Source organism: Paralichthys olivaceus, chromosome 10, assembly GCF_024713975.1.
Source record: "Paralichthys olivaceus isolate ysfri-2021 chromosome 10, ASM2471397v2, whole genome shotgun sequence".
In the NCBI taxonomy this organism is placed as follows: Eukaryota; Metazoa; Chordata; class Actinopteri; order Pleuronectiformes; family Paralichthyidae; genus Paralichthys; species Paralichthys olivaceus.
The window spans coordinates 9,451,016-9,476,946 of NC_091102.1; the positions used below are offsets into that span (position 1 = coordinate 9,451,016).

The following is a 25,931-nucleotide window of genomic DNA, read 5'->3' on the forward strand; positions in this document are numbered from 1 at the left end:
AAATAAAAATTACAATCATACCAAACCCAGACATTGTTGTGATAGCAGATAGCCTGTTTTCTTCTGGTTGTAAGGCTGCTCGTCTGAGCCCACCACACAAGACCAGTTAGCTGATTGAGCAGCACATACAAGAATAACAAGCGTTCCTGATAGAAGGCTTTTAAATATTACTGAGGGGAACAATGAAACATTAAGTATTTATGATATCAGTTTATTGTCAGTTAGATTCGCCTCCAAGGATGCAGCACCTGCCAAGTTGCGATCTGGATGTTTGACCCCTGTTGTAGTGATTGATGGCGGTCTTGTCCTTGAGCCAAACACACTTATTAATTGATGCATGCTCTCAGCTGCAGTCATCTTAGGGCACTCTGCAAGCTAGACTCTTGGATTTGCACATATGTCCAGCATTTTCTCCATTGGAAGAAAACATGTGCTCACAATCCATGATTTCTATTTCAGTGAATGAACCTTGTTCCTCATGTTCAGGCATCGTCTGACAATCTAATCAGTAAAGTGGCGTGCAGTTGTGCTGTAATGCAGGTGTCATATTGTGGATGAAATAAAGGGAAAGATAAGCGCTTGTAGTGTAATCTGGGTGAGATATCGCTCAGTGGTAGATGGGGTGTGTAACCTGCATTAGAGTTCTGATGATCGGATCATGATCCGTCGGAATCCAAACCTTTTAACCTGCGTGTGTCATCGAAAATGTATGATTAGAGGATCGATTGCTTGGAATTTAATTTGAAAACCATTTAGTGTTAGGAGCCAATAATGGACCAGAGCCATCCTGACCTTTAGTCTCTCCACATTGCTGCAGCCCTATATCAGTGGTGATTTATAGCCGCTGCACTCCTCTGCAACATCTCTAATAACTTCCATGTCGTCTCACAGCAGAAAACCTAATATCAATTTAGAAATGCGACAAAACTTTAACTTCACATTAAGTAATTTATCTAGTTGTAGAATATATTTATCTTACATGAAATTATTATTATTAAATATCTAAGTAAATTAAGTGTCATTCAAAAGTATTTAAGTAGTTCAAATTCAGTGAGCCAAGTTGTGTAAAATAATGAGGTTAGCAAAACTGATATGCTGAAATGCAGATTTGCTGAAAATTAAGAATTGACAGTCTAATTTTATGTTGGTTACATATGAGGCAGATCAGATACGTGGATCATGAAGTACGACTGAGACAAGAACGTACTCTGACAGAACAGACGTCAGAACATCTGGTGTGAAACACTGGTTATTTGAAAACTAAAAGATTATTAAGACTATACAGCAAAGCTAATGGCCCTGATATTGTAAATGTGCCAAAATGGTCACAGTAAAAATGCCATGTCATTTAGCACAAAATCAATGAACAACTGATGCTGTTGTGTTCGTGGCAATTTGTAGACAAATAGGATAAAGTCATTAGATGTCATCCTGTGAGGACCATGACTGTTTTCTCAGTCTGGAACAGAACAGAACAGGGAAATCAAAACCCACCTTAATCCTGACAGATAAATAATATAACTTTATTTTTATATCACCTTTCAAAACAGCCATTACAAAGTGCTTCTCAAAGAAAACAAATAAAAACATCAACACAAAACATAATAGGCAAATTCGTTAAATGTCATATCAAATACCCCAATTTATATTATACAAAATAAACTAAAATCAAAGACGACAAATGATTTCATAAAATATCTAAAACAGCAAAGTATATAATATAAAATATAAAATCAAAGACAGCAGATGCATAATCCAACATCATTTTAAAGTGATCACAAAAGAAAAGGATGAAAGAAACATCAATAATTGTAAAAATCAATCATATAAAAGCCATTTGGTACAAGTACATTAGATGGGCTTGGTTGTAAAATATTTAAATGCTATAAACTCAGTGGTATTTAAATCTCCACATTATAGGTTTCTTCATATTCTTATTTCCTTCCCAACTCAAAGCTGTGTTCAGTGACACTGAAGAACAAAATCACATTTAGTTGTTCCCCTTCAGTCATTTCTAATTTGAACAGTGACACAATATTAACTGTACTCTAGTGTTGGCCGCTCACGCTCTCTCTCTCTCCCCTTTGGGGTCAACAGATCTGACCACTGGTCACTGGGTCTTTCTTCAGACCTGAAAACATTATTGGATGGAATATACACAGTTATTTCCATCTTTCTACTTCTCTTCTCTTAAAAACCTCTCTGTCACCATCCAAATATTCCACTTAATGGGGTATTCAGAACCTGTGTTACTGTCTGGCATGTTTTAAAAGAAGTGGCAGCGGTGACAGGCACGTTTTGATACGAGACGAATGCAGTGTAATTGCATGTTCCATTAATAAATGAGTATTTATACTGGGAGAAGAAAAAGAGCAGTTTAAAAGTGGCATTTTCCTCTGTACCTTGTCCTGATTAGTCAAAGACTCTTGAGTTTCTCCTTGGCAGACTGAGGGGGTTTCCTTGCTGAGCGAATCCAACTCTTCATTATCTGGGGATATCTCCAAGTCAGACTTCATGTTTTAAGATGCGTTCTGAAGAAACACAAAAAATGATATATATATATATATATGTATTGATAATTTAATAAATTCTTTGAGGTCTTCAGTTTGCGCTTCATGAATAAATCAGAACCTTGGAAATCCATGTCTCTGGATACCATGTCATATCGTCTTTCAGAAGATGAAACGTACATTGTGACAAGGATAGACAAGCCTATGAAAACTCTGTCAGTGTTTCTACAGGGAGGGTGAAATTACCCCTAAAACACACAAAAAGAGCTTGTGCAGTATCTGTTAATTGCATTTCATCAGTTGTCTCACTACAAAGGGAATTCCGAATGTTAGTTTAACATGAAAACAGTCCGTTCAGAGGAGCCTCTCCTGCACCGCTGTCCATTTTAATCTGTCAATGACGCTTTTGATCGAGAAAGACCAATTTAACATTCAGGAATATGTTGATTGAAGTTCACCTGGACTTGTTGTAGTAAACCTTCTGCGTTGTGTTTCTGGTTTCCTGGTATTTATAGTCTGCAAATGAAAGAAGAAATAATTAATAATAATGATCAGAGGCTTTCACGAGTCATTTACCAGTCAAGGTCAGAGATCCATAATTAGGGTGGTGGGATGTGAGGAAGCTGTACCTCGGCTCAATCTTCCTCATGTCTCCAGTCTGTGCACCAATGCTTTCAAATGCACAGATCATCAGGTATTCACGTGAACTTCGACCAGAGCCACTTCTTCATTATCAGATTAATAAGCCCAGCATGCACCGGGGGGTAAGTGCAATAACTCAAGCACCTGTACGATATAATGCAGTGCAGTACATCTGCCCTACATTATCCTGTTAGCAATACCAACAGTATGAAAAGCATTCAGTTTTTGAGATTTAATCATACAGGTACTAAACATTTCTTAAATAGACACTGGAATGTCATATGTCATAAGTGTTATCGAGTTTTACTTTCTTATTAATCTTGATGGTCTGCCTTGGCTTTTCATTTGTGGCACTGCTTTGTATCTGCTTATTTACTTGTCTATTCTTGTTGTGGCCTTTATTTCCTCACCTACTAACCTATTTTCTTTACTATTCCAGAATTCTTTGTTGAATCCATTTCCTTTGATTTTTTTGTTCATGCATCTTTCTCTCTGTGATATCCTTGACTCGTTATCAAACGGAGCTGAGCAGAGAAACTGCAGATAAACAATGAAACATTTTGAAGCAAATTTAAAAAGGTGCTTCTGTTGGTCAAAAAGAATATGTATATTTTGTCTTTGTGCTAGTGTATCATAGCAACCATAGTAAGGCAACAGCAACAGTTTCTGCGGTTGACACATTATCAGGGACAAGAGAAAGTGAGAGAACAAACAGAGGTTCAAAATCCACCTTCCCTTTTATTCAATCATTTTTCTTCTTTATATCCATCTCCATTACATTTAGTTGATAAGTCATGATGGTACACTGAGATACTTTGTGTCTGTGTATATGTATATACATATGTAAAGTGTAAAAATATTATATTTATAAAACACATTGTTTATCTTTTTCAGTTATGTTCATATGAACTTTGTACATAGTGCAGTAAAAAGAAAAAACCCAAATCAATCATTTGTCTTCAGTATACAGGTTTGTTTTTGAGTTTTTAGGGTTATTTATATACTTGGCAGGTATAGGTTGTTCCAATCGTGCTGCAGAAGTTACCTCAGTTCTTCTGTGGATTCAGTCTGAGTCTTCTGTCTCTTCATGTCATCCCAGTCTGACTCCATGATGTGTCGATCAGGGCTGGTGGGGGCCACACCATCTGTTTAATGACTCCTTGTTTTTCTTGTGGCAGAAGAAGGTGATGACTCGGGCTGCGTGTTTGGGCTTGTTGTGAGGCTGCAGGGTGAATTTGAGACTGATCCGGCCGCTCCCTGGTGGAATAGGCTATTAGATTTTGTCATTTGTAGCCATCTGCACACAAATTGTTGAACTTTTTCTTTAAAAATATCAAGAATTATTGTTCTGACAAAGTTTGCAGGATTGCAAACCCTGTGCATTCCTCTTTGGAGGTACTGTGCTTAATTAGGCTCATGAAGTGTACCTCCCTAGGAATTAAAAAATGAATTTAAAATAGTACAAAAATTAAAGATAGAGAACTTGTTTTTACCATCTGTGGATGCTGGAAACTGAAGTGTAACCCACTCACACACCAACACTCAAATGAGCTCAATAATTCAGAGGTCTGGGAATAACACTAATTAGCAGTCTCCTAGCACGTCATATACTGTATAGTGACTAGATAATGAAAATAAAGTACAGCAGTCGATTGACTATTCTGTTTATCAGACATTGTATGAATGTTGCCATCAGCTAAATAGAAGATGGAAGACGCATTGTAACTAGGCTGATCTTTCTCAATGTAAACGTGCTTCTATACAATATTCACTGCAAGTTCCTTTTGACACTGCATGAAAGTGATGACGAAAAATCCAAAGGGATCTTAATAGAATATCATTAATTTATCACAAGAATCCTGGTTAGTCATTTTGATGTGGTGCGAACCACAAATCAGTTTCTATGAGATCTGCAGCTTTTGTCATGTTTTCCTGCTCCGTCTTCTGCAGTGCTTACGTTTAAATTGTCTGCCACATAACAACGTGAAAGCCCAAAGCTTAAGGTGCAGTGCAGCTCAGAATAAAATTTTTATATTAATAAGAAACAAGAGTCTAAGGAAAAAAAAGTTGATCACATGTCCTTTTTCTAAGGGGCCGATGTGATGGAGAGAGGTCACTTTTAATAATCTGAATATTTGTGGTTGCAGCAATTCTGTGCGGCTGCAGTCGACCTTTTTGTTTTCTTCACATAGCAGAAATGATGTATGTGCAACCTGTGCTTTTCTGTTTGGAAAACCAAGATCAATAACCGGCTGCAAAATCAAATCAGGTGTTGGAAATATTACTCTGGTCTCCTGAAGTGTTGAACGTCTCGCTCACACTGAGAGGGAAAAGTATTAAGTGCATTTCACAAGTTTCTCAGTCATCATTCAATTCGGTGGTGCACTGCTTCAGTTTCATAAAAACAAACCAGACAAGCCGGGTGGTTTTTTGTTTTCTCTCTCCTGCTGGATTTCTCTACAGATTTGATCTTGGCAGGAGATTTTTGACAATGAGCTGATTTGTAATGTTTACTGAAATGTCTTCTTTGGCACAGCAATTAATTCAAACCCCTAAACCCCAAACTCAACTGTTAATGACAATTAGCACCAGATACTCAAAAGATTTCGAATAATATAAGGCTATAAAGGCTGGAAGTTGTTCCACTGCCATAAATAATATCAGCATTTGCCAATTCTTTCTTTTTCTTTTGTTTTATCTGATGGGCCTTTTTCTCTTTGAGGGATTTCTTTTTTTATTTCCTGTTCTAAGCTGCTGTGTCTGGGGAAAGAAACAGTAATTCTGTGGCTTTATTTTGTGCAGTTTTGCAAACGCTTTGTGGAACATGCAGGTCTGCATCAAGTAGAGAGTGTAACTGTGAGCTCTTCATTAGGACGTATATATCTGTCTGCAGAACGTCTTGCCTTGGCTTGTTATTATTCTCTGGACAAATGAGCTGCATGAAAGAGACAAATAACACAAAAATGTTAAAATTTCAAAATGGTTCTCTCTTGTCTGTGCACATACAGCAAAATGAATGGCCGCTATCTTGTGCTGCGTACAGTTTTACATAGATTCTCTCATTTAGTTCATGTAGAGACAAAAATTTTCAATTATTTACTTCATGTACAAATTCTACTGCATTTATCAATAACTACTTTAAGTTTTAACCCCCTTATTGAAGTGCATTGTTTGCCTGATGTGGTGTCATACAGTACACACGGCACAGAGGCTCGAAGGGAAGAAAGAAAACTAAAGGAAGGAAATAACATATTAGACTAACATGTCCCTCAGGATGGTCCCTTCTGGGTGTACGCCTGTCAGATCCCTGACAGGGTGCGAGGAAAACGTGCACGAGTAGTCGTGTCATCGCTGACAAGCATCATGACGACTGTCAAGAAAAGATAATGTTGCACTTTCTAAAAGAAATGGACAAATGATCAGTATTGTTGTTTGTTGCTGAAGTAAAACACAACCCAGTGTCCCTCTTTAGCATGCTCAGACTCCCAGTGATGAAGAATACAAAGGTTGAGCATCATAACAGCTGAAGGGAAGGACAATGGACAGTTTGTGTGTCCGACCAGCAGCTTTCACGAGTCCACGTTCAGGCAGAGACAAAGTTTTGCAGGTTTGTTGTGAGCAAGCTAATCGCTAATAAGATTAACCCTCTTTAGAAGGAGGATTTGTGAAGGAGCCTAGAGTTGCTGCTTTGAAACTGCTTAGTTTTGGACAAAGTGAAATTGTCCATTGTGAACACTGGCTGTACATTATTGTGCAAGAACATGAGCCTGATATGACACCTGGATATTCTGGTGAAAAACTCCTTCGGGCATTTGGTGATACGTTTCAGGACATGAAAGTACATGAAAGGAACTGTTCATATTTGTTAAGGTGTTAAATGGGGAACCAGCTGATGTGTCTGACAAACACCAATTCACTCACCTTCAAAACAATGACAAGCTCAAAGCTACTGTCCGACAACCTCCCTCTGCTCAGGTTCTTGTGTCCTGAGGATTCTTTCCACTCAGAGGATACACAGCACTGATATCTGCATTTCTGTTTGCTGTGGGTAGATTGTTTTCTGAACTGACGTATTTCCACTCAAGACTGACTGATCCAAACTTGGAAAACCATCTGTGAGTAGCATCATCATCACTACCATCTGACATCAGACGCCTCCACAAAGAGCCATCATATCCGAGAGGTAAGTTTGAAATATTTTCTATAATTCTAGGCCCTTGAAGGTTGTTATGAAAATTGAAATGTCCCTTGATAGAAAAATGCAAGAGCTTTGTTTCAAGTATTGCACTTAACAGGTGTATTTATAAAGCATGTGAATGTTATTTTTAGTAGTTATTATGATGTTAATTATACCATTCTCTGGGATAGTGTCAAGAGCAGCGGCCTTTAAAAGAGTCTTTGATGCTGGACGCTACTTCCTTGTCCTCCATATATTATGTAACTGAAGTCAGCAGCTTCTGCAGAGGATTTTATAATAGCTGCTCTCCCAAAGGATAACTTTGTCTATTAAGTATAATTAACACTGCAAACCTTTAATTAAAGAGAACAAGCACGCAACCTCTCATTAGTGCTTTGACTCCATCCTTGATCCTCCACTTTGTGCTTTGCTCAAAACGATTCAAAAACATTAGCTGCTCCATCTGGACACAAGGTCAGAAAACATTCTCCACTTTTGTAGAACTTCTCAGTTGCCTCTGTTTTTTTGTTTGTTTTTTTTTGCTGTGATAGTCGGATTATTTATGACTGCAAAATGCACTGATGATAAAACAGCCATTCTGCTTTAGGGGCCGACCAAAGCAACAGCGATGTCAGTACAAAAGCACAAACATACTTTTAGCTTGCCAGCTGTCTTCTCTTGTAGTGTAAACATGCCAGCAGCTTTTTTTTTTTAAATATCTAAGTGAGGGATATGAGGCTCATCTCTGATGAGGGGAATCTCTTTGACAGCCTGTAGGAGTGGGTTTTATGTTTGATCTCAATATGGCCTAAGCAGAATAGAGATAACTACGTATTTGATACGTACTAGTTTGTCTAGACTAGGGCCCCTGGGTTGCATTCTTACATACGTCTTCATTCAAGTTGCCTTTTTTTTTAAGGTTTTTTCAATCCAAGCCTACATTGAAAAAAAAATAAATAGAAAAGTGCAATACAGGCAAAAGTTGAAGGGCATGTTGAGAATCAAATTCAGGTGCCACCTCATATTTTCTGCCATAGCAAACACAAGGAGAAACAGAGTCTCTTAATGCCATGTAACAGTCAACATACAGTATATGCAATACAGTATATCTGATACATGTCAGGATGAAGCTTGGACAAAATGAAAAGTGCAATACAAGCACAAGTTGGAGAACATGTTGAGAATCAAATTCAGGTGCCACCTCATATTTTCCCCTACAGCAAACACAAGGGGAAATGGAGTCTCTTAATGCTATGTAGCATTATACATTCAACATATATGCCACACATTATATCTGCTACACAAAATGAAGCTTGCATGTTATCACCCTTATTTGCTCTTTAGCAGCTTCCCTCTCCTCACTTATGTTGAGTGCACAAAAGTTCACTTAAATTTGTTTTTATCAAACTCCTGTTTTCCAGGATATGCTCTCTTTTGTTTTGCTCGCTCACAACAGAGCGACTCAATAAAAGAAATTTTCTTTTTTGTTTTGTTTTTACTTACAGCAGTCATCTTTCCTATGAACCCACCACAAATAAGGATGATTCCATTTCGGCGGAGAGGTTATCCGAACAGTCATTTTCAGTAATAAATTAATTTTCAATTTCTTGTCGGAGGTAAACAAGCCGCACTTACTCCCTCAAAGTTGGTTTCATTTTCCAGCAGTTCACTGTGTATGAAGGGCTGACATCGCTGCTGGCAATAGTCACACTGAGCGAGATGCACATCCTGTTTAGATTCATCCTCGGGAACCTGCAGTGCAGCAGAGAACAGATTCACAATCACCTCTCCACCTCTGATATTATAGCCTCCACACACTGCTATTACTGCGGGAGAATGAAAAAAGGTCGTCATTATTTCCAGGCTCTGCGGGTAATACAGAGCTAATGCACTAAGTCAATGGTACCTTGTGAACATGAGGAGTTTGTTTTGGCTCTGGTCTGTGTGCTGAGACGAGTCTGACCTACATGAGGTGCATCATGCTCCCTCCCTGTCATCTTTTCATCTTCTGGCTTGTGATGAGAATACAAGAAACGCATGCTGTAGATTCTTCGATGAATAACCACTCAAATGAAAAATGTGAGGTTTTGCGCTGCCAAGGGCTTTGAAACTATTTTGACAATTATGGGCTTTAGAAATGTCAATGACCTGACCTGACTTGCATAACTCACATTTTTTTGCGTTGAACAAATACCTCTGAAGAATCAGGGACAGCGTCTATTGTCACCCACCTCCGCCTGCAACAGCTGGAGATCTTCCATTTACTTTTCGACAGCACATCGTTCATCCGGCGCACGCTTCTCCATGAATTCTGGTAAGACCGGACTGCTGAAGACACAGAGACAGGAAGTTACAGCAATAAAGACTTTACCAGAGCAATTCAATTAATCTTAAAGCTGTATCGATTGTTTGTCCTCTTGGAGGCAGAGGAATGTTTTATAACACGAGAAACAGGCACCTCTGGCATATTATTTACCTCCACCTGCGTTGGTTGTTTGGATCGATTGTTTGCGGCAAGATTACACAAAACTAGCTGAGCATGTTACCGCTAAACTTGGGGTGTAAGGATGTGGTATGCATCAGAGGGGAACACTGCAGAGATCTTTATGACAAAAATCAGACGTGTGTAGAGTAATAACATCTATGAACAGGTCACATTTGGTGTAGATTTGGATGATGAATGTGAATCAAAATAAGTATTGTAAGGGGGGTGATCTTTATGCAGTTACTGTTCGTTAATGAATATTCCTCCAACTATTTCAGAGAATGGATATTTTGTCTGTGTTGGATGTAAACAGTTTGCAAACATTTTTGTTTACATGACGTATGCATCTGATCTCAATATGCAATATATTGATAAAACAGCCAATCAGCCTTGGTGGAAGTATGCGCTCTTTGAGTCCCCTTCTAGTTCACTGGTAAAGTGTTTTTTTCTTTTTATAGTTATTTTTGTATCTTATTTATTTATTTTCTTGTTCAGCAGACATGGGGAAACACTACATCAATCTAACTGCTATTTTTTTGGGTTCTGTATCAACTCTCAAAGAAAAAAATCTTGTTTAGATAGTATTTAAAGACCAGCTAGTTAGTAACTTTGTCAGTAGAATACTCACCCATAGGCTACAATATTTTATCTGAACATTTTGGTGCTCAGATACTTGCTGAGATAAAAGTAGCAGTAATAATGTAAAGCACTGTAAAACCCTGAACAACAGTCATTAATTGTAATATTACTTAGTGGAGCTTTAAGGCCTCATTATAACCCTGATATAAACTCAGAATAAAAATCTTTTAAATCACTCTGACCAGCTTGACTTGCACGATGTCATTATATTGCAGTCACCAGAAACTGATTTCAGATAAATGTTATTGCATTTTAAATTAAAATCTGCATAAAACCAAGTAGCAACCACATAAATACTGCAGGAGATAAAATAGCAAAACTGTAGGTCAATGACATGGTCATTAAAAAGACACTGATTTCTTAGGGGAACATTATTACCATGTTTCGGCTGTTTCTGATTTATAGATAATGTACTTGAGCGTCTTGGTTCTTTCCAGCAACTTATGTGAAAATTAATCTTTGTTTGTATTAATGAGGAATTTATAGCCGTGATGTGAAAAGTTTTTCACCTCTAACTCCACCAACTTACTTTTCTAAATCAGTTGTTCTCGTGGAAACATGCCAGCACACAGTTTTCTCAAGGTCATTTGTTGCTGGCAGAGCACAGATTTGAGGGTTCATAAGAAAGGGAGCTGCAGCAGTGGTTGTCAGGTATGATATTAACAATGAGAAATTTCTGGTCGTCACACGTCTCGTGTTCCTCCAGGCGCTCGCGGTCGTCACATGTTTCGTGTTCCTCCGGGCTCTTCGGGTTGTCAAGTTGTCGAGGGGAGAAATCACCTTTTTTGGGACTCTCGGGAGATGTAGCAGCAGTATCTCTGTAGTAGGATGTAGACTGACTCATCTTTTAAAAACGTGATATGACAACTGCAGCGAACTCTCCAGAGGTCTCTCGCTGAATAATGCACGCTTCCATTTGTATCATTTTTGTTGTTGTTCAAGTGCAGTGGGAGCGCATCAGGCTCATGTACATCCAAAATGTCATACAGTTTCAGAGCACAGTTTTTCCACATCCTGTTACGACCCCTGATGACTTAGTGATAAAAGCTTTGTGACTGTAAGAAAAAGAAAAAAAACATTTTGGCTACATTTGGATTTTCTGTGCTCTTTATTACAAGATGCCAACTTGTAGGTGGCAGCTACATAATATCTCCACTGAAGCCTAAACAATGATCTCACTCAGTGATAACAAACAATACCCTTCCGCACCATCCTTTTATTTGGGGTGATGCATCAAGGGTAATAATTACAGTCACTACTGACAAATGGATGACTAACGCTGACAGCAGTACCTCAGCCTATAAAACCCTGATTTCCAGCTGCTGGGTTCTTACATTTATAGAAGCCACAACAACAAAGATCAGTCCTTTAAACTTGCAGCCTGTTCTTTTGCTATTACAGATTGATTTCATGCCGAGTTGAGTTTGCTTCTGGAGGTAAGCTGGCATTATTCACCGTATCAGTGCTGTTAATGTAGTTCATGTCGCCCTTTGATCAGTAAGTTAACCAAATCCTTTCCATTGTCTCAACGCTTTGTTGTTAATTCTCAGAGCTGCCGAGCTAATTATTCTCACTCTCGTTTTCAATCCAGTGCCGGCAAAATAAGCATTTCAGGGTCCTTTTTCAAGAAGTCGTCAACGATGTGGACCATGGTGCTTGCTCTTTGTTTGGGGATTGTTGTCATCGGTGGAGAGGCCAGCGATCAGCATTCAGAGCGGGTACCTGGAACTGAAGTCTCTGAAACGACCTCCCCGGGTATTTTTATACGAGAAAAGCAGAAATCCAACGGCTCAATCCATCCGCCAGATGCAGCAGGACCAAAAACACCGCACCCTCCTATGTGCCTAGAGTCAGCAGGGATCAGAGACACCTTCAAATATGTCAATACTGTGGTTTCACTGCTGGTGTTTGTTGTTGGAATAGTGGGGAACGTAACCTTGCTGAGAATCATATATGTGAACAAAAGCATGAGGAGTGGACCCAACATACTCATCGGAAGTCTGGCTTTGGGCGATCTGATCCACATTGTGATCGACATCCCAATAAACGCATACAGGGTGAGTTGTATACGATGCCACACCTCTCTCTGCACTTTTTAAAACTTAGCTTGAATCAGTTGGTGCTTTCCTTTTCTTTTTACTGAAAGTGTGTGTTGCTCATGTTTCAGCTCATGGCAGAGGATTGGCCTTTTGGTTTAGTGCTGTGCAAACTCGTCCCCTTCATACAGAAAACCTCTGTTGGAATCACAGTGTTGAGCCTGTGTGCTTTGAGTGTTGACAGGTAAGGAGATAACCAGCGCTGTGCCCTAAGAGAAAACTCTTTACATATCTGTATTCCATCAAGGACACGTTTGTTTTACATCAGCACTTGTATTGTAACATTGTAAAGAAGTCTTAACATTTTCCCCTTGATTTCCGCAGATACCGAGCTGTGGTTTCCTGGAATAGAATCAAAGGCATCGGGGTGTCAGTGTGGACAGCAATTGAAATAACTCTGATATGGGTCGTCTCTATCCTGCTGGCTGCGCCTGAACTTGTCGGCTTTGACATGATAACGATGAACTATAAAGAAAAGCATCTGAGGATATGTCTGCTTCATCCCATGCAAACCACACGGTTCATGCAGGTGATGTAATTGTCTCCAGTGTGCAACAGAATGAAACATGTGTTTGATTTGATTGTACTTTCATATATGACACACAGTTGTATTTATAACATCTGGAAGGAAAGTTCATCCTGCAGATACCAACATGTTGGAAGTGTCTTTATAGAGCACACCTGCTTTTTTTTTCTCTATACTTTAACATGGCAACCATTGATCATCTCCGGATCTGCAGCACTGACTGTCTTTGGGCTTCTATCATGTTTCATCCACAGTTTTATAAATCAGTGAAAGACTGGTGGCTCTTTGGCTTTTACTTCTGCATGCCACTGGCCTGGACCGCCATCTTCTACGCGCTCATGACCAGGAAAATGCTGCGAAAGACTGAGAATGTGTTGAGTGACCACACCAAGCAGGTTATTAACTAATCTTCTACTTAAATTCTTTACACCACATATTTGTTTTTTTGCACACGTCAAATGTTAAGTTACCATAGATGTTAATAATGACGATATCTTTTCTTTTACAGAGACTAGAAGTCGCAAAAACTGTGTTCTGCTTGGTGATTGTGTTTGCTCTCTGTTGGCTGCCTCTGTACCTGAGCAGAATCTTGAAATTAACCATATATGATGAGAAAGATCCAAACAGGTGTCAACTACTGAGGTGAGCAGAAGACGTCCCCTCTCTTGTTTATTAACTCAAATTGTATTTGTATAGCCCACATATACAAATCACAATTGACCTCACTGGGCTCAACAATGTGTACAAAGTGCAACCTCCTCTGTCTTCAACCCTCGACTAGCGTGAGAACAAACTTTCAAAGGTAAAAAAAACAACTTCTAACGGGGGAAAAAATGCAGAAGCCTCAGGGAGATTCTCAAGTGAAGGATCCCTCTCCCAGGACAGACAGAAGTCAAGTTTATTTATATAGCACAATTAAGACCAGCCTCGGCTTACAGAGCGTTGTGTAATAAAAGAAGACACAATGTCAAATACAAGTAAAGAATAAAATTAAAAGACAAGCATCAAATCAAACAACATAAAAGACAATGATAAAAACACTTTGTGCTCATATTCTATTCATTTTCTTTGTTGTGCCTCTGTACATATAAACAGTGTGATCCCCACTTATATGAACAATTCTATGTCAACATCTCCTACTTTTGCACAAATACAGTTTCACATGCTTGTGCAATCATTTCCCCCTCTTACATTTTTGTTCAAACCAATATATCTGTAGTGAAAGGTGTATTTTGTACATATTATTTAAAATTTTTATTCTTTTCTCTTCCTCTTTCTGACTTGTCTGCTGCCGCAACAAGTGTGTGGATCAATAAAGTTGTATCTTATCTCAAAGAAGAAGTGTACTTCAACAATATAACTGTGTTTAAACATTCATGAGAAATAACAGTGTCTAACATAGAAGGAGATATGTATCAATATTTAAAGCATCATCATCTGTGTCGTTTTGTGTGATTTACTCAATATTAATTTTTTTCAGTGCCTTTCTTGTCCTGGATTACTTTGGCATCAACATGGCATCGCTCAACTCCTGCATCAACCCCATCGCATTGTACATCGTCAGCAAAAGATTCCAGCTATGTTTCAAGGTGAGCTTTACCGTTATTTTCATATGGCACTATTCAATTCTAGGCGAAGCTGGTGGGGGTGAAAACAATTTGATCCATGCTGGATGAGCCATTGTGGGTGTCGTCAAGGATGTATGGAGTCATGTCTGTAAAATGGACGGACTGGAGCAAGTGATGAGGGGGGTATTACCTGAGGGGGCAATAAGTAGAAATTGTCTGGAAAAACATTGTCAGGAATGAGGAAAAAAAGGAAAACACCCACCCACCCATTTGGCATTGTATCAGACAGTCTGTCAGTGAATCACAGTGATGTGTTTTGAAGAAAAGCAAACATAGATTGAAGGCAATTTCCAAGGTAAGGGTTTTAAAAGGCTTTATTGTATTACTCCCTCAGAAGCAGAAATCTTTCTTTGATTCTATGTGGCTATCGTCAGGTTTTTTGCACAGCACAGTGCATAAAGATATCTACTCTCCTTTCTGCAATTATTGAGTAAAATATTTATGTAAAAAGAAATCATATACTATTTTTGCATTATATTAATCCTTTTGACTTCATTTACAAGACTCAAAACTTTTCAACATGACCCAGGGAAATCAAACACAACAGTTTTCAATTTGCTCTCACTGAATTAATTAATGCTTCATACATTGGATATTTATTAATACAACATGGGCAATGCTGCCTTCCACTTCCATTTCTTTATGATATCTCCACACATAAATGGATTTTCCAAGGAGCCATTTTCTCCATCTGAAGCTGATGGTAAATGTGTTTTTACTCACTGACCGAATGTCTTTGTGTGTGTGTGTGTGTGTGTGTGTGTGTGTGTGTGTGTGTGTGTGTGTGTCTGTGTGTGTGTGTGTGTGTCTGTCTGTGGTCCTTCAGGCGTGTCTCTGCAGTTTGTGTCTACCTCTTCAAGCTGTTACCCATGACGAAGTGCAGTCTGTTTCAAAGTCCAGGATGCAGGATCAAGCCTCAGAGCGGAGCAGCAGCATCAAAGCTCACAAGCAGCCTCAGCCTGAGCAGGAGAACACCTTACTGTGTTAACAAAACTCACGTGGAACTGTGAGTTATTCAGCGTTTCATTATTAAACAAGCAGTACAATGTGCAATGATAGCAGATACCAAAGTGGCGGCTCCGCAAATTTGATGTGCCTTCTACTCATATAAAATACATTTTTGCGAATAACATGCAGGGCTGTCTTTCTGTGCCGCTGTCGTCAGCTGAACATCTGCTTTGGCATGAGCAACCTGGAGTCTGACTGTTCAGACTATTTTCCCTCAGGGCTTGACTCACTCCCGACCATTACATCAGATTTCTACCTAGTACCTTTCCTGTATCATGCATCACAGTTCTCAAACCATTGTTTCGGGCACCATGTTAACCTGGCACCCATCAGCAGGGATCTTATCACGGCTCAGCTTCTGCATATTATTCTGATTCTGTCTCGGCATTCTGGAAAGACAGTGTGCCACAGTAAATCAAGCAAATGGGAATTTTAAAAAATGGTGGTTGCGGTGGGTTTTCAGGGATTGGCTTATTATTAGAACATAAACGCTTGTTTTCATCTCTGTTAAGTTCCCCCCCCCCATAGGAAGCAACCCTAGAAGATGACAGAGTTTATAGCATTTCCCATTTCGTGCTTGAACCTCGAGAATCATATCAAATTGGTTCCACAAGTAGATTCCCTGTCTCTGCTGCTGAATGACTGATTGATGGTGGCCTATTTTTAATGCATTGTTAAATGTGTAATGCATGGAGACACTTTATAAAAGACTTGAGAGTGGGGAAGAAGGAAAACGAAGATGACAGAATGAGGTCAGGAGGAGACAGCGATGGGAGGAGGCGGGTTGGGGGGGTTGCAGAGATGAGCACCTGATAGGTCTCCCTGTCACAGGACAAGGCAAGCACAAATAGGGGGCTGCTCTTCCAGCTAATGCTGCATCAGTTCACAAACCTGTCTTGATGCTGTGTGCTGGAGTGATTGTAAAAAGTTCCTCTCGTCTGAGTCGAGAAAACAACTCGACTGTGTAAAGATTCAACAGTTCATTTGAATAAAAGCGTCTGACTCCTTGTGGTGTTTGTGATGAGGTGCAATGATGACAATGACATTTACTAAAGCTAATTAAAGTTTCCAGTTAACTCTTGTATATTGCTCATATTAAACTTTTGCTTATTCCATTAATGTCAAGCACGTACTGTATAAACAAAGAAGAAGCCTTATTTAAACCCTAGTTAACGGAAACTGCAATTTGTTTTTCAATTAGAAATAAAACGGAAACACGCTTGGAAACTTTTCTTTTTCAAAAATGTTATATTCAACCATGCATATAAAAATGGAAATGCTGTTTGGTATCATGACTTTTTCACGTCTTGGGCATTGGGGGATGTGTTTGTTGCTCTAATCGCTCTTGGCACATCAAATAGAGAGCACAAGGAAAAACTGGTTCCACGTCACATCACATCAGACCAGCAGGCTGCCATCTTTTTCTGTTCAATCGATTAGCTTTGCTTTCCTCAACGTATAAAAACATTAAACTGAGCTAACGGCAGCTCGCATCAGGTTCTGGTTTGTTATTGTGACGGATTAAAGTTCAGGGATCAGCATGATCCTTCTAATTTTTTTTGGGCGTCGACAGACATTATCGTCAAAATTCAAACATCGGATTGCATTTATATTTCGTCTTGTTTTTAAGTTGTGCTGTAAAGAGAGATTTGAGCCAGACAATCAAAATGTGTTTGTTTTTGATTAGAGATGCCAAAAATATGATTTGGGGGAAAATAAGAAGTTAATGCATGCTCCCCAGCCACTGTCATATTGCTTGCTGTGCTGCACATTTGGACACCTCTCTGTTCTGACATAAGAGACACAGCGTCTCTGTATCTCTGAAGCTTTGACTGTTGGTTACAACAATGTTGAACATATACATTTACGCTAAAGCTAATTGCATTTATGGCAATTTAGATGCCCTTTATTTGTATTTGTACAGTTTAATATCACAAACGATGAATCCAAGGTTTACAAATTGCCCCAACACATTTCATGAGACACTTCTGTCGAATATTAATTTGTGTCAAATGCAGTCAAGCGCCCCGGTGTCCTTTTGTTAATGTAAATGCCAGCAGATAATCAACAAATGGTGCAAGGCTATCATGTCCCCAGCAGTAAAAGCTCACAACTGCCGGATGACATTGACAGAATCAGGCTCCGGTATCCAGAGGAGGGTGACGTCAGTGTCAACATTAGTGGGAGAGCGGGTGTGTGAGACCTTCTTTAGTAATCTCTGTACACACATGGCTCAGATAGGGCTCCCCACAGTGCCGCCCAGACTCCCCAGACTGTGGATTTAATTAAACAGTGTGAAATTAATTAATCAGTCGAGTGGCAGGTAAAAGAACTTCTCGCCAGAGCTGCTCACACAACCAAGACAGGCATTTCATGTGCGCTGACAGTTATTAATTTGCTGTATGTTTTATTATAGTGTTTCTATATAGAGATGCTGAAATTCTGGGAGATTATAAAAGCTTGGCATGCGAAAAAAAACCATGCAAATTATCAAAATAACAGCTCTCGAAAATCAAAGTGTAAACCTGTGTTTGATCTGTTCTATCAATTAATTAAAAAATTCAGTTCTGTATAATAATGTGGTGCAAATTAGATGGAAATGAGATAAAATATTCATTTAGTTATCTGGGGAATCTGCCTGGAGGGCTTTTTAGTCTTCAGTCTGGCTCAAAATGCTGTCCATATGGCAATTATGTACAGTAGTGTTGCAGAAGGATTGGTCTGATGCCTACTGGCAGAGAGGAGCCTGCCTGTGACAAACTGCTGCTAGGATCTGATGTGAGTTGAGGGAGATAATGAGGCTGTTGTAAGCCTTAAGTATAGAGCCTGCCCCCGGGGTGGCATATCTAAGCACTCGGGCTCCCTCATTGTTGCATGTGCTGCTGAGGATTAAAAACACACTACTTTTTTTTTTTTTCCTCATAAACTTTGTCAGTACTTCCTGCTACTCTTTGGACAACTTCTGCTTTCATGTGGCAAGCCTCTTGACATTGCTTTGTGGAGGAGATGATTCTCTTCTCTCTTGCAGTGTGTCGATGTGAAGTCTTGTCTTGATTCCACTCTGAGCTATCTATAGCTCATTTTAAGTACCACACCAGAGGATGTGTACATTTCTGGGGTTCGTCCTAGGATGAGTGAACTTTTTTCTGAAATGCCATATTTTGTTTGGAAATCTCTTAACATTGATCCCATTGGCGTTTATTTTCAAATTAAACTTCACTAACAGGCAGAGTAAAAAAGATGTGGGTGAGGTATGATGATTTATGTGTCCTAGCACAGAGCTCACGCCTGCTGTGTTGTAAAAGAGAGAACTGCCCACCTCTGGAGAGGAACTCTTGACATCCACTGCAGGTTGGATACCTCCACCACTGTCACACATATACAGCACGTCTCAAGAAAAAAAGGACACCATGCAACCAAGTGCAATATAAAGAAATCCCTGCAGTGTGTGCGGACTAATTGAGTCACCCAGGAGGATGGCTATAGTGCTCCATTACATAGAAAGTGTAATTCACTGAATGCGAGTAGTTGTGTAGACTATTCACAGTTTTAACTTAATGGAATAAACACGACAGAGATCTTTATACAATACCAGCAGGCATTTAATTAATGGCCATTTAGAGCTTGCATACTAAATAGGAGGGAGAGAGAGAAGTCGACACTCGAGCCAATGGCAAAGAAACTTTGGAGAGACCTGCAAATGGCAGGCAGAGTCAGACTACTGGGCAGAGCTGCAAGTGATCACTCAACCATGGGATTAAAAAGCATTTAAGCCTTGTACCGAACTGTCCCCTCCCCCCGTTTTTTCTGTCCCGCCATGTTATTTCTGACCATTCGGGAGAAAAGAAAAGACAAATACTCCTTGCCCGGCTTGTTACTGCCAGTGCAAAACTGCGGGTAACAGGTTTTTTCACAACGCCAACATCTATAAGCGTACAGCGGTGCTTTCTTGCAGAAAAACATAATGAGCTTGCCTAAAAGGGTTTCTGTGTTCTGGTTAAGGTGCAAAATGGACTGTCACTACTGTTTATTTCATTCATGTCTGGATGTAATGGAAAACACGCAATCAAATGTAGGACACGTTTACTAGAGTGGTTCACTTCACACTTCTATTCACACTTCTAATGCCTCTTGGGCAACTACAGGCAAATTTATGACAGGCTGTTGACGTATTCATAGGGAGCTCCAGTCAGTGCACAGGCTTGATTAGAACAAATCCATGCTGTACGAGATAAATCAGCAGCTACGCTATCCCAAAAGCATTCTGCCAACTGTTTGTGCTGAGGGGATGTTGGTGAAAAAGCTTTTGATTCAGTGGTCACCAGAGCACCAGAGCTCCCTGCCTGCCTTTGCTTGTTTTGATGGGCAATGATGAAAGCACAGGTGGATGCGAGAAAGCTCCCCCCGCTGCGGACTCCTCATCTGTGGTTTCCTATTAGCGCAGGAGTGGAGGTTTGCAGTCTGGCTGCTGGGCACAGTGGGTCAGTGCTCACAAAGCTCTGTTTGTTCCCTGGCCTGCAGGGCTCCCAGGGTAAGCTTGGCTCCAGAGGGGAGACAAACAAAAAGGCACCACTGTCTCACACTCTGAAGCTGCTCTCCGACACATTCGTCTTTTCTACTCGACGGGGGTACATTTCTCTTCTTAGGAGAGGAATTGTAAAAGGAAACAAGTTTTTTTAGAGACAGGGCCTCGGGATAACAAAACTGCTGTTGTGAGCTATGTGTTTTTTCTCGGTTTAAATTCCATTTTGAGTTGTTGCTTGTGTTGATGTGTTTTCTTTTTCTCCCCCTTTTTGCTTTGTGTTTCTCATCTCCTTTCGTCTTGCATAGACTCTGAGCTTTTTGTCTTTCGCTGCTGCATCAACGTATTCTGAGTGAAACCCAAGGAAACCGCCGACAGCAACAGGCACATAACGCGTCATGTTTAAATTCCAGCTGTAGTTGCTTACTCCAGAAGTTGACCTGTTGAAGTGAAACTGGTGCCACTGAGGTACTGAGGCGTTTCTCAATTAATAAATGATTTCTAGGTATCTCCTCACTGTGTAAACACTGTGTTCCTGTGATTTCTCAAGGTGAATTAACGTGTAGGAAACTCTTTTGGCTGCTGTTAGGTCAGCCACTGTTGTGCTGCAATCTGCAGTCCAAGTATAACTCCATTATTGAGGGGACTTTAAAATGGGAGCCTTGTGACACACAGCGGGATGATTTAGTTTAATGACCATGGCAGTGACAGCAGTGTGATGGAAATTGGACTCCCCCTGCAAATTTACATCACTTGAGGGTACTTGGGGCTCTTTTAGCGGCTGCACTCCAGAGCATGAGCCATCAGGAGGTCCTGGATATGTCATGCTTGTCACCTTCCTTTAAGTGCATCTGCAGACATGGGAGAGGGATTAATATTATATAGCCTACGGAAGCACAGAGGCCGTCTTATCAGCACTGCCGATGTGATAAGCACCTCTACCCCCATGAAAACCAGGGAAGATCTCCAAGCAAAGAGACAAGCATCTCTTTGTGTGTTTCAATGTGGTTTTAGTGGCAGATATGGTGCAATTTCACATCTGTTGTAATTTGATGTGCCTGGATCACCCCCTGTGAAATCGTCTTGATCACAACATGGGTCCTTTCAATTATTTAGAAAGTTGGCATATGGCTTTGGAGATAGTAATCTGATTTCTTTTGATTTTGAGGTTTTCAGAATGGCTACGCCACAAGTCCCAATAGCAGCTGTGCAAAAAAAATTGAAAAGGAAAAAGCCTTTCTCTGTGATCGTGTTATTTGGAAGCATCGTCCCTCCTCCTCTTTTCATAGAGAAAAAAATCCCTCACTGATTTATATATTTAATATAAATGTCACTTTTGTGGAAATATTTTCCATCATTGCCGTGACACTCATCTCACATTACATCACATCAATGCAGATGTCAGTGTGCACAAATTGCATTGCCCTCAAACTGATTCTGAGCTGTGAATGTAAGTTATGGCAACCATTGCTGTCACTTCAGTTTTATCAGGAAAGCACCCTGTGGAACCATGGAAACAACATGTGATGCACACACACACACACACACATTGTGTCTTCATGACTTCAGAGGACATTTCCTAGAGACCTAATCTAACCGTAACCTTACCTAGTACATGCATTTCTAACCATTAACCTATTACTTTGACATTTAATGATTCATGTCCTGCAGGCAGAGGACTTTTTCTATGCATGAGAAAGACAAGACCCTGTAATGTGAGTGTGTAAACAGATTTAGGTCCCCACAACATGAGTAACACATGAATGACACACACACACACACAGATACGCAAACACACACAAAAACAGCTACATCAAAGCCAGCATATACTGTAATTAGAATTTATTGAAGCCTATTCAGTCAGAAAAGGTACATGATCTGCAGAGCATTTGGACTCAGTCCCACACCCTCCATTAAACACAGTACAGTGCATTAAGCCTTGGTATTACAAGATGCAAAAATGAATCATTTGTGAGGCTGTTGCTGCAAATAGGAATATGTCATTTATGTGTCCTGGTTTTACTGTAGCTATGTAAAGCAGCCGCGCATGCTTACAAAGAGAAAGCACCTGTTTATATGTAACATTTATGTGTGAAATATGTTGTATAACGTGGATTAGAGCACAGATAATCGTACACCATACATCTGCATTTCACGTAACAGGTGAAGCTCTGACGGTATTTACAGTCAAAGCCGGAAAATAAATATCCGCATCAGAGCTGAGAATGTGGAGATATTCTTTTCATCTTTGGGAGGAAAATAAAGCGCTGTTCCCTCACAGATGTAGCGTGTTTTCCTCACACAACACCTAAGATGCGAGCCACCCACCAACGACAAGGCATAATGACTCGGCATGCTACCTGGCATCCTCTGTAGTGGTAAGGCCAAGGCCAGTAGCCACGCAGAGGCTCGCATATTCTCTGACAGTGAGTGTAGCTGCGTTGGCAATCCGAGCAGCAGATCCCCTGGTGGTCTAACATGGAGTCAAAGGTCACGGCGCCCTCCTCTCCAGCCGCTCCGCTGCGCTGCAGTTTTTGAAGCAAAGTTAATTTTGATGAGCAGTCTTTCTTCTCAACTTAAACTCACATTTGCAATTCAAATGTTGTCAGAAAAACTTCTCATCCTCTTAAAACACGTGACTCCAGCCTCTCTTAGGCAACATGAATTTTAATAACCGGTGGGAATTTTCACTTTAGTTCACAAGTTCGTTGACTTGGAATGGCAGCTGTTACTCCCAGTGATCTGTGATTATAGTTGCTAATACGACACCTCCCCAAACAGCAGCACCGGTGAAGGCCACACAGCTGACCGGAGGAATAAATCCTGGTTGGCACGTTTCCACGCTGTAAACTTCTATTTGTGTGAGAATGCATTTTTAACAAGTCTGGCCTCTTAAGGATTTTATGTATTCATCTGTAAAAAGTGTTGACAAAACCAAGAAACTTCACTTCTTAAATTATTGTTACTTCAGGGGTTGCTTCAGGCCTCGGTTTGTGCCCTCTTGATAGTTAATCAGTTTACCAGCTCTGGAGTCTTGTTTATCACAGTGTTGTTGACGAACTTGCTACTCACATGATAGGGGTTTTCAGGATTGAACGCCGACCCTGCCGTCGACTGAGCCCCCTCCTCTTGGTCTCCTTCCACGACTCTGGAGGCGGCAGCGTCTTCCGCGTGACTCACCAGGTCCCTCTCCTCAGCAGGCGCCTCCAACTCCTCCACGCTAAACTGCCGCTTGGCTCGCTCCGTATCTCTCTTTCTCCTTTCCCCATCTGTTACAGGCGGCCGCAAGAGGCAAGAGTATTGGGTCAACATCCACAAGACGACATACATGTCCTCAGAGCTCAATCCCACATAGCTGGGTCTGTCTCAGATGTCCTGAATAATTAAATCAGCAGCAGTGATATCAGGCACTCTTGCATATTTCAAGATCAATCTTTTTTAATAGCCGACTGGAGCCTTTTTTTGGGTGCAGGCCTCTGAATGTAGTTCATAATGTTCGAGATGTTCATGTGTTTCACCAACTTCTCAGGCAAGACTGTGTCAGCAATAAGGGAAATTGCAGGCGAGCCTAAACTATGAAGAAATGTATGACGCATGGTAGCGGAACAGTTTTTCTATACAACCTGTGTGATGGAGTGAATGAAAAATGTGAACGGTGAAGAGCAGACGACCTTTGGGGAAAGCAGGTTGGAGCCAGAAAATGGGAAGTTCCCCACAAAGACCCAGAATCTTGCTGCTCAGAAAACTGGTGTCCGTCAGCGGCTGCTCTCCTGCGACCCAAACAAGGAACCCTTCGTCAAACCTCACTGGCATCAATTCATCCATCTGCAAAGACAAAAAAGATATATCATAGAAATGTGTTGACAGCAGCCAGAATGTCAATGTCAGCAATGTTTGGTGAGAAGTGCTGTGTACGTACCAGGTCGAACATTAGCGTCTCTTTGTTGTGAGCTCCCATGTGTGGAAGGTTGGCTTTGATTTGAGATTTGATGTAGCATTTGTCACCTCCGAAGAAGCGAATTCCAGTAATCCCCTGCACCAAATCACAGAGATGCCATGTTTACACTTGACGGCTTTTATTTATTTATCTTTCCGAAACACACAGAAGAGGTCTGCTCTGAACTAAGAGAGAACAAGGACAAAACTCACTCACTATTTGAAAGTCATGGATCTCCACCACTTCCCCAGCTCCGCTCCCAGTTTTGTATCTCTCCAGGTTGTTGTCGGAATCAATTTCAACGGAGCCCTCCCTCACCTCCCCATTGATGTTCATACTGTAACGAACATTATAAACCTGGCAGCAATCACAGTGGAATGTTAAAATGAAGCAAACACAAAAGAAAGATACAAAAGACGGAAAAAAAAAAAAAAAAAGCTTTATGCTTCTTATTCCCCTGCTCTGTGTTTTTGTTGTTTCAGAAATCTGAGTTAGCACACTGAGAATCTGAGCAAAGCACCACAGGACATGCTTTTGCAGACCTTGATGGGGATGCTTGCCCTACAGGTGAGCTCATTAGGACACAAATAAACATAGCACTAATTCTTACAGGATGGAGTGAGAAACGATATAAGTATTGTATGTGTATATGTATTGTAGATATAATTAAAGTGTACTCCTGCCTTGTTAGTTATTTACAGGGAATCTCTGGTGAATATCTCGTATGACATATCCCACCAATAACCTCCTGGCTTTTCACTTTCAGATATCTGTTATTGCACCATGAAGCTTTAGCACAGTCCTTGGTTGCCACTCACATTTTTATCACTGACTTTCCACAGGTAGAGAGCAGCCACGGATGCACACAGCATCAACACAGCGCCGACTATGAGAACGGCGGCTCCACATCTCAGGAGGCGACTGACTGGAGCAGAGGTGGCGGCGCTGGATGTGCTGTGTCCCTTAAAGTTCACAGTGAGTCAAAGTAAGAAATCACACACAGCGAACAGCATCCAGGATAGAAGTAAAAACTCCTGGAAATATCAACATTTTACAGTTTTACGTCATGGATGCCAATTAAAAGAAACCAATAGGCCTGTCTTACCAGAGGAGTGCAGTGTTCCCAACAGCCATATCCATGAGTGGTATTATGGACTTTCTCCACAGTCTCTCCCATGCTGCCGTCTATAAAATCCTATCTAGTACTGTTACCTCTCTTTGGAGAATCAGGCTATCCGACAGGAGGACTATGTGACGCCTGAGTGTGAATGACGTGCAGTTGATTTAAATTCTTTGAGCTAAATTCTTCGTCTGAATGTTACCTGTAGGTTCAGGTTGCCTGAGGCAAGGTGGCCATCCTGTGGCACCAAACTAAAACCAGACTTTTGCAGCAGATCAGGGCTCGTCACAGATTGGCTGGTGTCATGTTTTACAGGCAGTGACCCAGGGTCGGGTGAAAGATTATTGTCTAACCTGAGAAGCGTTTTAATACTTACAAATTGTGTAATGCCAATCGTGATGACTTGCAGAAATTAATTTCCTGTGCTGGTTACAGGTCTCAGCAGGTAGAACATTGCACTACAAACTCATCTGCAGAACCAAGGCTTCTTTGGTCTTCATATTTCTATAGTGCGATGGCTTGCTGATTTGAAAATGTGAGAAATGGTAGTTTTGTGGGAAAGGTTACTTGGTCCTTATCATAACATTAAAGGATGAAACACTTAAAGAAAATATATTCAAACGTGCAATGCTGCTGTTACT

General features: G+C 40.5%; 2 protein-coding genes across 3 annotated transcripts; one reads left to right on the top strand and one right to left on the bottom strand.

The window, feature by feature from the left end:
• The first annotated feature begins 7,607 nt into the window (after positions 1-7,607).
• ednrbb (endothelin receptor type Bb) lies at positions 7,608-25,149 on the top strand. 2 transcript variants are annotated; one of them, XR_011244307.1, is made up of 10 exons: positions 7,608-11,889; positions 12,045-12,510; positions 12,621-12,733; positions 12,874-13,078; positions 13,330-13,470; positions 13,584-13,717; positions 14,556-14,664; positions 15,530-15,709; positions 24,653-24,737; positions 25,013-25,149. XR_011244307.1 is itself a non-coding variant. In XM_069532961.1 (8 exons), the coding sequence occupies exons 2-8, from the start codon at positions 12,094-12,096 to the stop codon at positions 15,689-15,691; spliced, it is 1,281 nt and encodes a 426-aa protein (XP_069389062.1). In that variant the 5' UTR covers positions 7,609-11,889; positions 12,045-12,093; the 3' UTR covers positions 15,692-16,983. The 2 variants fall into 2 exon arrangements, 1 of the variants encoding a protein (XP_069389062.1); XM_069532961.1 differs by lacking the exons at positions 24,653-24,737; positions 25,013-25,149 and having other exon boundaries at positions 7,609-11,889; positions 15,530-16,983.
• cnmd (chondromodulin) lies at positions 22,061-25,791 on the bottom strand. The gene is made up of 7 exons (XM_020089856.2): positions 25,276-25,791; positions 24,989-25,132; positions 24,387-24,527; positions 24,153-24,266; positions 23,905-24,058; positions 23,306-23,502; positions 22,061-22,758 (listed from the first exon to the last, which is right to left on the bottom strand). The coding sequence occupies exons 1-7, from the start codon at positions 25,345-25,347 to the stop codon at positions 22,531-22,533; spliced, it is 1,050 nt and encodes a 349-aa protein (XP_019945415.2). The 5' UTR covers positions 25,348-25,791; the 3' UTR covers positions 22,061-22,530.
• Positions 25,792-25,931: the final 140 nt, after the last annotated feature.